At 45.6% G+C, this 16,791-nt stretch overlaps 1 protein-coding gene across 2 annotated transcripts in view; it reads right to left on the bottom strand.

The window, feature by feature from the left end:
* Nucleotides 1-1,466: 1,466 nt before the first annotated feature.
* Nucleotides 1,467-16,791, bottom strand: part of slc2a11b (solute carrier family 2 member 11b) — a 60,738-nt gene continuing 45,413 nt past the window's right edge. For both annotated transcript variants that reach the window (XM_052032088.1, XM_052032089.1), the window contains exons 9-12: nucleotides 15,504-15,605; nucleotides 10,736-10,811; nucleotides 2,197-2,324; nucleotides 1,467-1,754 (exon numbers count right to left, since the gene is read on the bottom strand). In XM_052032088.1, the coding sequence (XP_051888048.1) occupies nucleotides 1,551-1,754; nucleotides 2,197-2,324; nucleotides 10,736-10,811; nucleotides 15,504-15,605 (510 nt within the window). In that variant the 3' untranslated portion in view covers nucleotides 1,467-1,550. The remainder of the gene's footprint in view (nucleotides 1,755-2,196; nucleotides 2,325-10,735; nucleotides 10,812-15,503; nucleotides 15,606-16,791) is intronic.

Raw genomic sequence — 16,791 nt, 5'->3', positions numbered from 1 at the left:
TTGATTTTTGTTTGAACTGACGACTTAATAATCAACAGTCAACAAAGCCATTCCAGTAAGTCTATAAGGGGTCTGACATCAGCTGGTCACTGGAACAAAGCAGCGCCAACTGTGTGTGGTGCAGGAGTGTTTTAACCTGACCTGACGCTTTGGTTCGGAGGAGCTGGGGCGTGCGACAAAAATTGGCAGGAGTGGATTGGGAAGGTGAAACAGAGACTGGAACAGTGGGAACGGTGCTCCCTATCGATAACTGGGAAGAACTTGGTCATCAGGTGTGAGGTGCTCTCAGGGCTGCTGTACTTGGCGCAGGTGTGGCCTGTTCCTCCCTCCTCCGGCTTGGAAATCACCCGCGCCGTCTTCCGGTTCATCTGGAGATCCAAGATGGAGCAGGTCTGACGGGTCACCATGCACAAGTCCCTGGACAATGGGGGCAAAAGTGTCCCCAGTGTCACCCTCATCCTGATGACCACCTTCGTCTGTGGCTGCATCAGGCTGTGCGTGGAACCAAAGTACGTGGGCACCAAGTGTCACTACGTACCGAGGTTCTACCTGTCTCCGGTGTTGCGAAGGATGGGCCTGGCCCCATTGCCACGCAACGTCCCAGTCAGCTGGACGCTGCCTCGCTACCTGTCCTTCGTGGAAAAGTTCTTCCAGACCAACACCTTTGACCACAAGTCAATCAGGCAGTGGTCAGCACAGAACATCCTGCAGGTACTGCAGGAGAAGGACTCAATGGATACTGTGGGGTGGTTCCCTGAGCAGGCTGTCCAGACCATCTGGCAGAACACCTCATCGCCAGAACTCAGCAACAAGCACCAAGACCTCGCTTGGCTGGCGGTGAGAGGGGCCCTCCCAGTCAGATATTTCCTGCATGGTTGAAACATCAGTCCCAGCGTGCTCTGCCCCCGGGAGGACTGCGCTGGGGACAAGACGGTCGCCCACCTCTTTGCGGGCTGTAGGTTTGCGATGAGGGTGTGGTGAAAGGTGCAAGGGTCCTTGTCACATTTCATCCCCAGCAGCTGTGTAACAGAGGATTCTCTGATCTACGGGCTGTTCCCGGGGACACACACAGAGACGGACATCAACTGCTGCTGGAAGGTCATCAACTCGGTGAAAGATGCCCTTCGGTCTGCCCAAAACTTGTTGGTCTCCCAGCACTGCGAGATGTCCGTAGGGGAATGCTGCCGGCTGGCGCATTCCCGTCTGCAGGAGTACGTGCTGAGGGACGCACTGAAGCTGGGCGCAGCCAACACAGGGGCTCAGTGGGAAGGACTACAGTTTAGGGTTCTTCTGCCACTGGAGAGGGGGGGGCGGGGTCAGGCGAGGAAGCCCCTTAAAGATTGTAAATATGGGATTGAAGTAGCACCCCAGGGAGCTACACGGTGTGGCATCGGTGCTGTGTTTTTAATAAGAAGGTAACACTAATGATTGATACGTACACGAATGTAAAGGTTTGCACTGTTTTATTGTTGTATATAGTTTGTTTCTTATGATGTATAAACTTTATTTTGGAGTAAAAAAAGAACATTGTTGCCAGTGCACCAAGGTCTTCAGAAGTTTGACATCCGCACATCTCTGACATCACCGTCCGCGGTCACGGTCGGTGAAACCCCCCTGAAATTCCGAGCTCGAAATTCCTTCTCAATCTCCACGAAGGACTTGTTTTTAGTTTCGGGTAGGACAATGTAGACGAACAGCGTGATGAGGAGGCACTCGACGAGGAAGACGAGGAAACAGAAGTGCTGCATGCTTTCCTGACGGCAAACGCAGACAGCACAGAGCTGGGGTTAAACGTGGCAGAGGCACCCCTCTCCTCAAAATACACAGCGGCGATTTGTGTGGGGGCTGAGCTGGGCTGGAGTGTTAAAGGGTGAGGTACACTGGCATAATTGAGGGGTGTAATGATGTCTCAGCCTGTAAGGGACCCACGCTAACTTTTGTTAATCTTTTCCTTTTTACCATACCAGGAGGCCTTTCACAGGTAATGGGGGAACAAATGAGAGAACCAAGTCGGAGGGGTTGGGTGGTGTGGGATATGGGTGGGCTCTGGGATACAGCACAATACAGGCGCTGGGGCAACTCAGTGGGTGAGGCCGCATCTATGGAGGGAAATGGGCAGTCAACGATTTGGACGGAGACCCTTCATCTGGACTCTACACGATGCAATGGTTTCACTAGATAAACACTGGTACTTACCACAATAAATGGGAATGTAATGCTGATTAGAAAGAAGCTGAGCCAGTTCATGGAGCCACTGGCCATGTAGGCAGCCGGCCTTGCCGTCTGTGTGAACAACTCCCCCGTGACAATGTTGGTCACACCCCCTGGTGAAGGACAAACAACTCATTGAAACACACAAAGTAAACGGGTTACTCAAATTGAGTCAACTGGCATAAAATCCTCTCACTGAACCCTGTTGGATTAGCAGCACGTGAGTTTGCAAAACCACTCTCAGGGCTATGCTGCTGCTGCTCATAGTGAAAACGTCAGGGACTGGCTCTATATACCCACGGAACTGGCTTCTGTGTGCGTTATAATCCATGCAGTAACATGATGGGAGGAAGAGAAACAAAGGACTGCAGATGCTGGAACCCAGATGAAAAACACGATGATGCTGGAGGAACTCAGCAGGCCATTTTGTAACATCATGGCGGAAAAGCACAGCTTCCAACGACTTACCCCAAATCCCTGGATTTTCCTCAATATTCAAAATCCTATCGATCTCTGCCTTGAATATAATCAGCAACTGAGCTGTCACGGTGCTCTCACATAGAGAATTCCAAAGATTCATTTCCCTCTGGGTGAAGAAATTCCTTCTCTTGGTTTTGATTGGTTGACGCCTTATTTTGAGACGGTGACCCCTGGTTCTAGACACCCAGACTCAGGGAAAACATCATGTCTGGATCTACCCTGTCAAGCCCTGTAAGAATTTTTTTCATGTTTCAGCAAGATCACCTCTCATTCTTCTGTAGGTCCAGTCTGCTTAATTCCTCCTTGTAGGAGAATCCCTAATGCCAATAATTAACCCAGTGAACCTTTGTTACACTCTCTCTGTTGCAAGAGGATCCTTAGAGAGACCAGGCCTGGACACAGTATTCCAGTGTGGAGACACAATAGACTGCAGATGCTGGAATCTGGATCAAAAAGACAAACTAGTCCTGATGCAGGGTCTCAACCCGAAATGTTGACAATTCCTTTCCCCCCACAGATGCTGCTCAACCCACTGAGTTCCACCAGCAGATTGTTTTTTGCTCCAATATCCTAGTGTGGTCTGATCAGACCCCTATGTAATTGCAGTAAGAAGTCTCTACTCATGCACTCAGATATCCTTGCAATAAAGACCAAGGTGTCATTTGCCTACCTAATTGCTTGTTGTACATTAATTCTCAGTCTTTCACCACTACAATGGTGAAAATCGATTCCGTTAGCTGCGCCTTAAAAAATTTTAAACATAATTTCTCTGCCATAAATCCATGCTGGCTCTGCCCAAAGGTATTTTCATTTTCTAAAGCCCTGTTACCATCTCCTTAGTGACAGAGTCCAACACTTCCCTGACTATTAACATCAAACTAATTGGTCTGTATTTCCTGATTTTTTTTCTCTTTCTTCTTTCTTAAGTAGTGAGGTTACATTTGCTACTTCCCAACAATTCTTTAAATTAGCATTAGGTACAAGAATTGTTTTGAGAAATTAATGGGACTGAAAGCTAATTTCATTCAGCTACCTATTCATTCTGGACCCATTTTTCTTAATTAGTTGCAGCAAGATTTTGTTGTGTACTGGATACAAAGGACAGACACAAAATCTTTGTTTAATTCTTCTGCCATTTCCTTATTCCTCACTATAACTTTTCCTGTCTCAGTCTGTAAGGGACCCACATTAACTTTTGCCAGTCTGTTCCTTTTTCCGTAGCTATAGATTTCACAGTCTGTTTTTATATTTCTTGCTAGGTCACTGTCATGTTCTACTCTCACTTTCCTTATCATTACCCTGCTTTCATTTGCTGGATCTGAAATTTTACCAATCCTCAGGCTTAGAGCTCTTTTCCAAATTGAACTAAATCACTTTCAATCTTAATGCAAAACTCTATGATATTATGACCACTTTTCACAAAATGTTCCTCAGCTACCACATTATTAATTAGTCTCTTCTCATGGCATGATTCTGGTTTGAAAATAGCCTAATTGCTACTAGGTTTCTCAACATACTGATCTAGAAAACCGTCTCATATACATTCCATGGGTTTGTTCTCCACAATATTGCAGCTGAGTTGGCTTGCCTGTCTATGTGTAGATTACTGTGTCACCCTTGTTACATATACCTCTAATTTCCTTGTTTATATTATGCTATCCTATGGGGAATTCCAAAGTTTTTGGACTCTTGCTACATTTTAACTCCACTGAAGTTCGACTTCTTGATTTTCCAAGCTGAGATTATTTCTCCTATTTGTTTTATCCCATTCATTATTATCAGGGCTACCCGACACTTTTTTCTAAAAGAAATATTTATTTCCCACCCTTGGTCACTTTGCAATCACAGTTCTGCAACGGCTCTTTGATCAGACCCATTTATTGCCATTTCTACCATTCATTCATCTATCTTGTTACAACTGCTGTGTGCATTCCGACAAAGACCCTTCCATTTTGTCCCTTTACCAGATTCTCCCTCCCCTGGTCCTAACTGGAGGGAAGCTTAAGTGTTTGTATATTCTGGTTATCAATACCCATGTTGGTACCCTGTATAACCTGCACTATCACCTTGTCCTTTCTTGTTAACTACCTAAATTTCCCCTCATCAGAGCTCTATCTTCCTGCCCCCTTACTATTTAGTTTAAAGTCTTATTTACAACTGTAGTTATTCAGTTTGCAAGGACACTGGTGCCAGTCTGATTCAAGTAAGGTCCATTCCAATGGAACATCTCTTTCCTTCCCAGTACAGATTCTGGTTCCTTATGGATTGAAAGCCATTTCTCCCACACCAGTCCCTGAACCATACGTTCACCTCTCTGATCTTATTGGCCCCACACCAATTCGTACACAGCGCAGGGGGTAATCCAGAGATTTTACCTTTCACTTGGATCCCAGTTGCTCCTGCACCTTCAGCAGAACCACTTCCTTAGTCCCAGTTGTGTCGGTCGTTCTCACATCGACCGTGACAACCTTAACTTTTCCCCCTTCCGCTCCAAATTCCTCTCGAATCCTTAATCCTGACACTGGGCAGGGACCACAGACTGGGACTCATGCTCACAGTGAACAGTATCTATCCTGCTGAACCACACTGTCCCCTGTCACATGCAAATTCCTTTCCACATCCCTAACTTGAGTGGTCCCCTGTACAAGCTGGTGGTCAGTTTGTTCATCCATCCCACAGTGTCTGCTCTTGGCACAGGCTGCAAGAATTTTGTACCTGTTGAACAAGTACAAAGGCTGAGGTTATTGAAATGTTACCTGCAGGATCCCCATACCTGCCTCACATGCTCACACCTTTGCTGACTGACCACCTCTGCAGTACTTCATCTAAGGGTGTAACTGCCTCCCAGAACAACATGTCAATGTACTTGTCCCCTCCCTGATGTATTGCAATAGCCAAATCTCCAAATCCAGCTCATTATGTCTGATCCAAGATTCTTCACAGAGCAGTTACTTCAGGTATGGTTGCCATGGATGACATTGCTGTTCATCAGCTCCAACCTGCAGTGGCTGCCACACATGACCGGTCTTAAGTTAAATAATTATTTAAATATAAAGCTGCACTTTTGCTCTTGCCTCACTGAAGACCCTCGCTCAACAATACCCACCCTCCATGGACATGGGCCTCAATAGGAACTGAACACCACACTAAAACTGAGTGACAAGAGATTCTGCAGATGCTGGAATCTGGAGCAATACACAAAAAGTGCTGGAGGAACTCAGCAGGTCAGGCAGCATCCATGGAGGGAAATAAACTGTCGACGTTTCGGGCCGAGACCCTTCATCAGGACTGGAAAGGAAGAGGGCAGAAGCCAGAATAAGAAGGTGGAGGGAGGGGGAGGAGCACACGCAGGCGGGGGAGAGGTGAGTACAGGTGACAGGCGAGTCGAAGAGCTGGCGAGCAGCAGACATCACGGAAGAGGAGCAGTGAGAGAGGGCCTCACAGAACTCCTGAAGAGAGGAGGAAAACTTCTTCAGAGTAGGAACCCCTGGAAGAGATTGAAACTCTCTGTGTCGACAGGCACTGAACACCACACTGAAACTCCCTGTGTCGACAGGCACTGAACACCACACTGAAACTCCCTGTGTCGACAGGCACTGAACACCACACTGAAACTCCCTGTGTCGACAGGCACTGAACACCACACTGAAACTCCCTGTGTCGATAGGCACTGAACACCACACTGAAACTCCCTGTTCTTTAGCAGAACCCACAGGTTTATTTTCCTGGGCACTACAAGTTGAGTCAGCTGACAGTAATCAACAGCTGTATCCAGTTTTAGTTGGTTACTTAATTAACTGGGAGACTGGCTTATCCCCACAAACGTAAACTACGAGGTTAACGTAAGGTATCTTTATTAGTCAAATGTATATCGAAACACACAGTGAAATGCATCTTTGCGTAGAATGTTCTGGGGGCAGCCCACAATTGTCGCCACGCTTCTGGTGTCAACATAGTGTGCCCACAACTTCCTAACCCGTACGTCTTCTTTGGAATGTGGGAGGAAACTGGAGCACCCAGAGGAAACCCACACAGACACGGGGAGAACGTACAAACTCCTTACAGACAGCAGCCAGAATTGAACCCGGGTCGCTGGCGCTCTAAAGTGTTATGCTAACTGCTACACTACCGTGTCTGCCCTAGTAAAACTGCATTAAAAAAGAAATATTTCAAATTAAATTTGTGCAAGAGTGGTCCTTCTTGGAAACACCAACACAGGCACAAGCTGACACATAAAAGTTGGATTTGCCAGTTGAATTATTCACCTCGGTGAGTCAGTGTAGGGAGGTATTCACTGCACTGCATCCTGATCCCTCCTACTGCCTTACAATCCCGTTCCCACTGATTCGATTATTCTCTCCCTCCACCCCCATTCCTCACCACGGACCTGGTGAATTCTTTTAGAGAAGGAACGTAGCTCAGGACACATTTCAGGCATCTTTGGACTTCCACTGACCCCTCCTAATCTGCTCCAAAGCTCAGCCATTGCCTCTGGTTGGGGCAAACCTGGAGTGCTTGGCAGGCAGCTGGGCTAGAATCTAACTCCGGCAGTGAGCCCGACACTGCAGTCTGACGGAGAACTGCAAATTTTGAACATTGTTTCCTTCAACATATTTCCCTATTGTGGATGTGTATACTACTGGATTTGTTGTTTGCTAGACACCTCCAACTTACACATCTACCAAGATGTGCTCTTTCCCAAAGGATCTGGTTCTGTATCATTTCTGTTGCTGGCTACTTTCTCTTTCCAGCCACAGTTTTATCTGCCGTCTGAACAACTGGGATTTTCCCGGTTTATAAGTAGTCAAATGAAGTATTCAATTAATTCAATTTCCATGCTCCCATTTGCAGACACTTGTTGGAAATGCAGTGGACAATTATCTCTCCCAAGGAACAACGTAATAATCACCAGTTCATAATCTGCTCTAGAAAGGCTGAGGAAGGGGTTAATATTGGCCTGGCTACATCGCTGTTGGGGTTGAAATCTGTTTATATAACTCTCTTTCCTTCTGGAACGTGAACAATGTTTGGAGAGTGTCTCATACCTGGGGTGATCCTTTGGGTAGGTTCACCAGATCTCCTACTTTGCCCTCTTGCTTCTTTCATCAACAATCCGTGGTCAAGTCAGCCTTTTGCAGTAGCGGACTCTCTATCCCGCACAGTTGCACTTGGGCCTGGCTCCATTCTCTGAAGGCCTGTGCTCAAGCCTGACCTTTTCACTCAGGTCCTGAACCCAGAACCATGTGCCCCAAAAATCTTCCTGCTATCAGCCCCCTTTGCTCTCTAAGGACAGTACTCTCTCTTGAAGCTTACTGATTAGTGACAGATTTGTTTCAAATCTCTTCACCCCATTAGTGCATTTGGCATTCCCATTTCTTGACAATGCAAACTACGTTAACCTCAAGCCTTGCATTTGATCTTGGCTATTTCTTGCTTTCCTTCCTTTCTGCCGTTTGGTTTATTCGAGCCCAGTGCTTGCTTTTGAATTTCTTTCGATCTGATCAACCAGACCCTCCTTTCAACCTGACGTTCCCTGGATACTTTTAGAACATTACTTAATTTGGCTGACTTTCATTTGGTTGTTTGATTTGTCATCATTGTCACAGATGTTCCATTACTTCACTGCAGTTCCCGGGACACTCTCCTGTTAAACCTCCTTCTGTCTGCTTTCCCCTTGAAAAAGATGCCTAAAGTTAATACTAAGTCTGTATTGGCAACTTTCAGGTTACTTTACCTGGTCACTTTGGGGAATCCAGCTCTCCCAGAGGTCAAATGTTTCCATTGATACTTATATTTAGGAAACTGAAGAAGCGACAACTGCCATCTCCAGAGTGCAACACAGATCTGGAAGCGAATGTCTGATATTTCTGGTGTGTTCTTGTCTTTTAACATTTATTTTTCAGGATGTGGAAAGGCCAGCATTTATTGCCCATCCCTAAGTGCCCTGAAGCTGAGCGGCTTCTTGGACCATGTAGGATTCAGGCACATGAGTGCGCTCTGGAGGCCAGCTCACCCACATATAGGTGGGGCGAGGTCACCCACGTATATACGGGACCAGGTCACCCACATATATACAGGGCCAGGTCACCCACATATAGACGGGGCCAGGTCACCCACATATAGATGGGGTGAGGTCACCCACATATAGACAGGGCCAGGTCACCCACATATAGACGGGGCCAGGTTAAATGGCCAGATTTCCTTACCTAACGAATTTTTGAAAACAATTACTCATGACTATATCTACACTTCCTGCTGCCTTGTTAAAGCAGCCAACCTAAACAATAGACCCCTCCCATCCCTCTCTTCACCCCCTCCCATCCCTCTCTTCTCCCCCTCCCATCGGGCAGAAGATACAAAAGCCTTAAAACACACACCACCAGGATCAAGGACAGCTTCTATCCTGCTGTTATAAGACTATTGAACGGTCCCCTTATACGATAAAGATGAACTCTTGACCTCACAATCTACCTCGTTGTGGCCCTTGCACCTTATTGTCTGCCTGCACTGCACTTTCTCTGTAGCTGTAACACTATATCCTACATTCTGTTATTGCTTTTTCCTTGCACTACCTCAATGCATTGATGAGATGAAATGATCTGTATGGATGGCATGCAAAACAAAGTTTTTCACTGTACCTTGGTACATGTAGCAATAATAAACCAATTACCAATTATATGCCTGATTATTTAATATGTAAAACATTTAACAAAATGTCTAGACAAGTTATGTCGAGAAGGCTATGGAGAAAGTACTGGAAAATGGGATTAGTAGAAATGGGTACTTGAAGGTTAGCATGTACATAGTGGGCTGAAGGGCCTTTTATTGTGCTGTATGACTCTACGACTTTATAACTACCATGGCTGAACTGAAGCCCCTAGGTTGTTTAGTCTAGGTCTCTGGATTGCTGGCACAGTAATGTAACCGTTGCACCGCCAGCAAACCCCAATGGAGCCAGTTGAGATTTGGGGGGTCTCTGTGAGTAGCTCCAGAGGGAAGCAGCTCCATCACCAGCACCATGTCTGAACCACTGAGAGCTGAGGGTAGGCATTCCACTGGCGATCTGCTGCACTTGGAGAAGCAAGGAGAAAGGAATGAGGCTGATGCACTGCCACGCAAGGCATTAGTTACTGGACTTTTCCCTTAAATGCCAGCGATGAGGTCCTGCATTGACTAGCTAAGATGCTGGCAGCAGGAATGCAACTATGGGAAATGCACACAAAAGAAAATTAAGGAAATTAAGCAAAGATCAGAGGAAAAATAAGAGGAATGTAATGAATGATCGTATATGCCAAGAACAGAGTTACTACATGTCATGTGAGTGACTTTAATTTATTCACCCAGCAGCAAAGTAATGGGATTAGGGATTAGTGTCCCATTCAGTTTGCATTCCATTGAGATCATTATTCATGTAAAACTAATGTTCAATGCAATTCAGGACGTTTCCCCCTGACCAGATATTTTAAACTTACCTCCCTACTAGTCTCCCAGATGAATTAACCTGGCTCTACGTGGCGGAGTCCTTCAGTAAACAGGTTCCATTTGCTCTGGTGCCCGCTGTGGACTGGTGTTCAGAGAAACAAGAGACAAAACGAATCCAGGGTGGAACCAGTTTACATTCAATTCCAGAATCCATCATGTGTGTGGCGACCAATCCCTGCACAAGACATTGCTTCTAAATCCCAAACTTCTGTTCTGGTGAGACTGTGAACTTAGTGACGAGCACGTTACCCTCCTGACTGTGGACTTAGAGACCCCTATATTCTCGTCATAGCTTGGCCTGAAAATGCGATGTAGATCACTTGAAGTACCATATTGGTATTTTAACATGACGGATTTTAGAGATGCATTCAGAGACACAAGGACATTATTACAATGGGTGAAGATGTAAAATAGACTGCAGAATGTCCCATGGAATGCAATACAGGGTAATAGTGCCAGATAAAGTGATAGAGAATAAAAGCTTGCTGCCCTCAAGGTATCAGAAGAAATGCAGCTGTCTGTGATCACTTTTTAATTTGAGGGTTAAAATAAATATACCCACCTGGTCCCAGGCCAAAGCTCAGAATAAATGCAAACAAAAAGGTCATGGTCATGTAGGGCATCCAGAAATAGGAAGCCTGCAAACACAAAAGCCAAAAGACAGCAGATTATGCAACATAAGAGTGGGAGGATCCCTGCCTTCTTACATATCCGGGTCGAGGACCTCAGTCTATATTAGAGATCACGATCTTTGAGTTGCTAATGTCCGTGGGCCGTGCGATGAGCAGGTTGGTTCACGGCCCTCCAGATGTAACAGGGATGTGGCAGCGGTTTAATTTTTAGCATTGAAGATACAGAAGACAGGGGAAAGGGTGAAATGGAGTGAGTGTGACCTTTACATCTGTTCACTCATCAGTTCACTTTGATTGCACTACCCAACACTGGATGTAAGTTTGAAGGCCAAGGAATATGTTCCCCAAAATCAAACCCTGACCTATATTACATTATTCATTATAAATCATGTGTAATTCATTGAAGATAAATGTTTATTTTTCCCACAAGATGTCCCACAGCATGTTAAGTTCATGTAATTCACGCAATGTTTTTCAGGAGTTTTTGGTGCAAAATGTGGTGATTTGTTAACAGTCTGTAAAAAGACTGAAGTTATGTTGATGAATTACATCAGCTAATATAACTTTTTATTGGATTTTATTCACTTTACATAAGGCTTTTGAAATGTGAATTATGGTTTCTTTATTAGACAAAAGTAAGCACTGCTCTTACTTAATAAACCTACCCATGCTGCTGGCAGCTATTAATGGTCAGTGTTTCCTTCATGGCTCTCCCTAATTCCATGCTTTCCCCATTTACGTTATAACTGGCAACCCTGTGTCATTTTTCTTGAGTGGGACGTAGAGAAATAGCCAGTGCCCAAAGCTATGTGGGGAATAGATAGGGTAACTAGTAAAAATCTTTTTACCATGCTGGACGTGTCTAAGACAAGAAGGCATAATTTCAAAGTGAGAGGGAAGAAGTTTAGAATGGATCTGAGGAGGATTTTTTTCAGACAAGGGGTGGCTGGAGTCTGGAGTCACTGGCTGAACATATGGTGGAATAGAGACTCTCACAACATTTAAGAGGCATCTAGACAAGTACTTGAATTACCAAGGCATAGAAGGCTACGGATCTAATGTGGGTAAATGGGATTGATGTAGGTAGGTACAATAGCTAGCATAGACATGATGGGCCAAATGGCCTGTTTCTGTGTTGCACCACTCTATGACTCTCGGACTCTTCTGTGTTTAGCTGACCCAAATTCCAAAGTGACAAGAATGGCAGAAGTCTGCAGAGTGGATAAAAGCTCCAGGTACATCCGAAATAATCATTTCTCTATGGAACCCTTGTGTGCAAGGTTTGCCAGTGCCTCCCCCACACCCCACGTTGGGTGTGAGTCTCTGCTGCAACTCCTTCCTCACTGCTGAACAGTAGGCTGTGTAATGGCTCATTTGAGTACCTTTCTTTAGATCTTTTCATCCATTTCTTAGGAAATCCATCTCTTAGGAACGACATGAATGATAAAATTGATGTGAAAACCCAGAACTAACTTTTCTAAAGAAATAAATCTGTAATTGTGAGTTTTATAAACCATAAGCTGTACTTAAAACTGTCTCACGCAAATTAGTGTTAATTCACAACAAAACAAGAACGAGACAGGGCAGGTGACAGAAGTGTGTGTAGGGTAACACTTTGGATCTAGTGATCACAATTCCAGTATATTCAAGGTAATCATGGAGAAGGATAGGACTGGTCCTAGGGTTGAGATTCTAAATTGGAGTATGGCCAGTTTTGATAACATTGGAAGGGATCTGGCAGGCGTGGATTGGGATAGGCTGTTTTCCAACAAAGAGATGCTTGGTAAGTGGGAGGCTCTCAAAAGTGAAATATTGAGAGTACAGAATCTGTATATTCCTGTTAGAATAAAAGGCAAGGCTAGCAGGTTTAGGGAACCTTGGTTATCGAGGGTTATTGAGGCCCCGGTAAAGAAAAAGGAGGCGCATATCAGGTGTAGGCAATTAGGATCAAATGAGGCACTTGAGGAGTATAAGAAACGCAAGAGAACACTTAAGAGAGAAATCAGGAGGGCAAAAAGAGAACATGAGGTTGCTCTGACAGACAAGGTGAAAGAGAGTCCCAAGGGTTTCTACAGCTATATCAAGAGCAAAAGGGTAGCAAGGGGACAAAATTGGTCCTCTTGAAATCAGTGTGGTCATCTATGCATGGAGCCGAAAGAGATGGGGGAAACCTTAAATAAATTTTTTGCATCCATATTTACTCTGGAGACGGGCACAGAGACTATAGAACTGAGGCAAAAGAGTAGCAGAGTCATGGACCGTATCCGGGTTACGGAAGAGGAGGTGTTGGCAGTTTTGAGACAAACTAAGGTGGATAAATCCCCAGGGCCTGACAAGGTGTCCCCTCAGACATTGTGGGAGGCTAGTGCAGAAATTGCAGGGGCCCTGGCAGAGATATTTAAAATGTCCTTAGCCACGGGTGAGGTGCTGGAGGACTGGAGGAGAGCCAATTTTGTTCTGTTGTTCAAGAAAGGCTCTAAGAATATGCCGGGAAATTATAGGCCGGTGAGCCTGATGTCAGTCCTGGGTAAATTGTTGGAAGGTATTCTAAGGGACAGGATATGTAAGCATTTGGATAAACAGGGCCTGATTAGGGATCATCAACGTGGCTTTATGCATGGTAGGTCATGTCTAACCAATCTTATAGAGTTTTTCAAGGAGGTTACCAAGAAGATCGATGAGGGGAAGGCAGTGGACGTTGTCTACATGGCTTTAACAAGGCCTTTGGTAAAGTCCCACATGGGAGGCTGGTCCAGGAGGTTAAGTCGTTTGGCATTCAGAATGAGGTAGTCAATAGGATTCAACACAGGCTTAGCAAAAGAAGCCAGAGACTGATAATAGTTGGTTGTCTCTCTGACTGGAGGCCTGTGACTAGTGGTGTGCCGCAGGGATCGGTGCTGGACGTGTTGTTGTTTATCATCTATATTAATGATTTAGATGATAATGTGGTAAACTGGATCAGCAAATTTGCGGATGACACCAAGATTGGGGGCATTGAGGACAGTAAGGAAGGCTATCAAAGCTTGCAGTGTGATCTTGACCAGATAGGAGAATGGGCCGAAAAATGGCAGATGGAATTTAATGCAGACAAGTGTGAGGGCATGCACTTTGGGAGGACAAACCAGGGTAAGACTGACACAGTGAATGGTAGGGCACTGAGGTGTGTGCTAGAACAAAGGGACCTGGGAGTACAGATCCATAATTCCTTGAAAGTGGTATCACAGGTAGATAGGGTCATAAAGAGAGCTTTTGGCACCTTGGTCTTCATAAATCAGGGAACTGAGTACTGGAGTTGGGATGTCATGTTGAAATTGTACAAGACGTTGGTGAGGCCAAATTTAGAGTATTGTGTGCAGTTCTGGTTACCTACATACAGGAAAGATATCAATAAGCTTGAAAAAGTGCAGAGAAAATTTGCAAGGATGTTGCTGGGACTTGAGGACCTGAGTTATAGGGAAAGGTTGAATAGGTTAGCACTTTATTCCCTGGAGCGCAGGAGAATGAGTCAGTCGGAGTCAGTGGAAGAGAGAGAGAGAAGAGAGCGAGAGACACCAGCCTGCTAGTTTCCCTACTGATGGATGAGAAACAATAACCGTGTCTGTCACTACAATCCATGTATGGAAATTGGGAGTAATCCGGTGGAGTCCACTTTGTCGTTAACCTGTCGAGAGAAACGGGTGTTCGTGTGGACGGCCACGTCTCGGATGCTTTTCAGGGTGGCAGATACTTCGGAACAAAGCAGTGGAGTTCACTTAGTTGCTGACCTGTAGAAGGAAGCAGGTATTTGTGTGGACAGCCATGATTCGAGTGCCTTTCGGGGTGAGGCAGATGTGGTGGAGTAGTCACTGCTGAGTAGACACTGAGGTGTCATTTGGGTTCGATCGTGGAACATTTGGATTTCGTAATGTCTCTTTTCTCTCTCTCATCTTATGGAGGTATACAAAATTATGAGGGGTATAGATAGGGTGAATGCATGTAGGCTTTTTCCCCTCTGGTTGGGTGAGACTAGAACTAGAGGTCATAGGTTTAGGGTGAAAGGTGAAATATTTAAGGGGAATCTGAGGGGAAACTTCTTCACTCAGAGGGTGGAGCGAGTGTGGAACGAACTGCCAGCAGAGGTGGTGGATGCGGGTTCAATTGTAACGTTTAAGAGAGGTTTGGATAGGTATGTGGATGGGAGGGGATTGGAGGGATATGGTCAGGTGCAGGTAGATGGGACTAAGCAGAAGTTCACATCGGCATGGACTAGATGGGCCGAAGGGCCTGTTTTTGCACTGTATACTATGACTCATTAATTGGTTCTTAAAGCTCCAGGTCCTAACTTCCAAATTATCGGACTGATTGACACTAAGGATCTCCAATACCAGCAAACGGATCCTGTTTGCAAAGCAAACTGATGCCCGGATTCAAACACTCTTGTTAAACACTAATGTTAGGCATAGATACCACGGTGGCATTTTCATTTCAGAAATTAGGGTCCTTTGAAGAGATGCCATCAAGTATGGGGATTGTAACTGGAAATCAGCGCTCCTGGACTTTGATCTTCCGCCCAGTGATGTAATAGATGCAAAGATCACACTCTGTGAATGTGCTGTTTGACGGCAGAGTGGAATATGCTTTCCCAAGTTTAGAAACTTGTATATTTAAGAGAATCATGTTAACTCATGGTTGTAAATGACAATACAGGAGGCTTCTTACCTGATAGGTTAGTGTAAGGGTTATTAAAGTGCACCACACAGCCATGAGCGAATAACCACCAAGGATGAGTACTCGCCTGCCAAGGCATTCAATCATAAGGCCCTGGAAAGGAATGACACCATTAGCACTGTCTAAGACAAAACAAGAGGAAGATTCAACACTCAATATCTAAGTGGCCTAGAAATTCATCTCTATTCAGAGGCAATAAATGGTGCATCAGTGCAGTTATATTCTGTCTCTGTCTAATGCCACTGCACTGGGACATGGGTGTTGTTGACCAGATAAGTAGTTAGTGCCTCTGTGAAGGAGGAGGCAATTCTGAATTGGTGCAGTCAGAATCGGGCACTCCCTCTGGACTGGCACTCTCAGGTTGTTTGAAAATCAATCAAACCTGCAGATGCTGAACATCTAAAGGGGGAAACTGGGGCTACCCCATGAACAGCATCACCCTCCCCGCCTTCTCTGCAGCCTTAACCAGCTTCTTCTGCCTCCTTCACAACCCTGATGAAGGGGCTTTGACCTGAAGCATTAACTCTTGTTTCTCTCCCCACAGATGCAGCCTGACCTGCCGAGTGTTTCCTGCATCCTCTGTTCTTGTTTTAGTCTCAGCTTTTACCCCAGTGGTACTGAAGGAATGGCAATGTACTCCCAAACCAGGATGGTGCACGACTCAGGGGGACTTGCAGGCGGTGCTGTTTCTATCCACTCGTTGCATTTGTCCATCTAAAGTCACAGAGTCATAGAGAGATACAACACATTAACAGGCCCTTCAGCCCACCAACTCTGCCCTGACCGTCAACCACCCCCTTACATTAATCCCACTTCTTATTCTTCCCACAGTCTCATCAACCCCCCCCCCCCCGCCCCAGATTCTACCACTCATCTACACATCAGGGGCAGTTTACACTGGCCAATTAACCTACCAGGTACTCTGCTTCCCAGTCCCCTGCTCACCCAGATAAGTGGGAGGTATTCCATCACACACCTGGTTGCCGCCACTGACCTGCTCTTCTAGCCACAGTTCTTACATAGGTGGCCCAAGTAAGGTTCTGGTCAATGGTAACCCCCTTCCCTCCCTCCCCACCGCCCCCCCCCAATGAATCCCCATCTCTAAACACTTCAGGATGTTGGTGGTGGGCAAACTCAGTGACAGTAGTGCTGCTGAAGGAGGTTCAAACCCTCGCTCGTTACAGATGGTCAGTGCCTGGCACTAGTATAAATGTTACTCACTGCTTATCACCTGCGTCTCAAGGTCGGACTGGCTTAGCTTCCAGTGTTAAAAGATAAA

Source organism: Pristis pectinata, chromosome 17 (assembly GCF_009764475.1).
Source record: "Pristis pectinata isolate sPriPec2 chromosome 17, sPriPec2.1.pri, whole genome shotgun sequence".
Taxonomy (NCBI): Eukaryota; Metazoa; Chordata; class Chondrichthyes; order Rhinopristiformes; family Pristidae; genus Pristis; species Pristis pectinata.
This window is presented reverse-complemented; position numbering and strand designations above follow the sequence as displayed.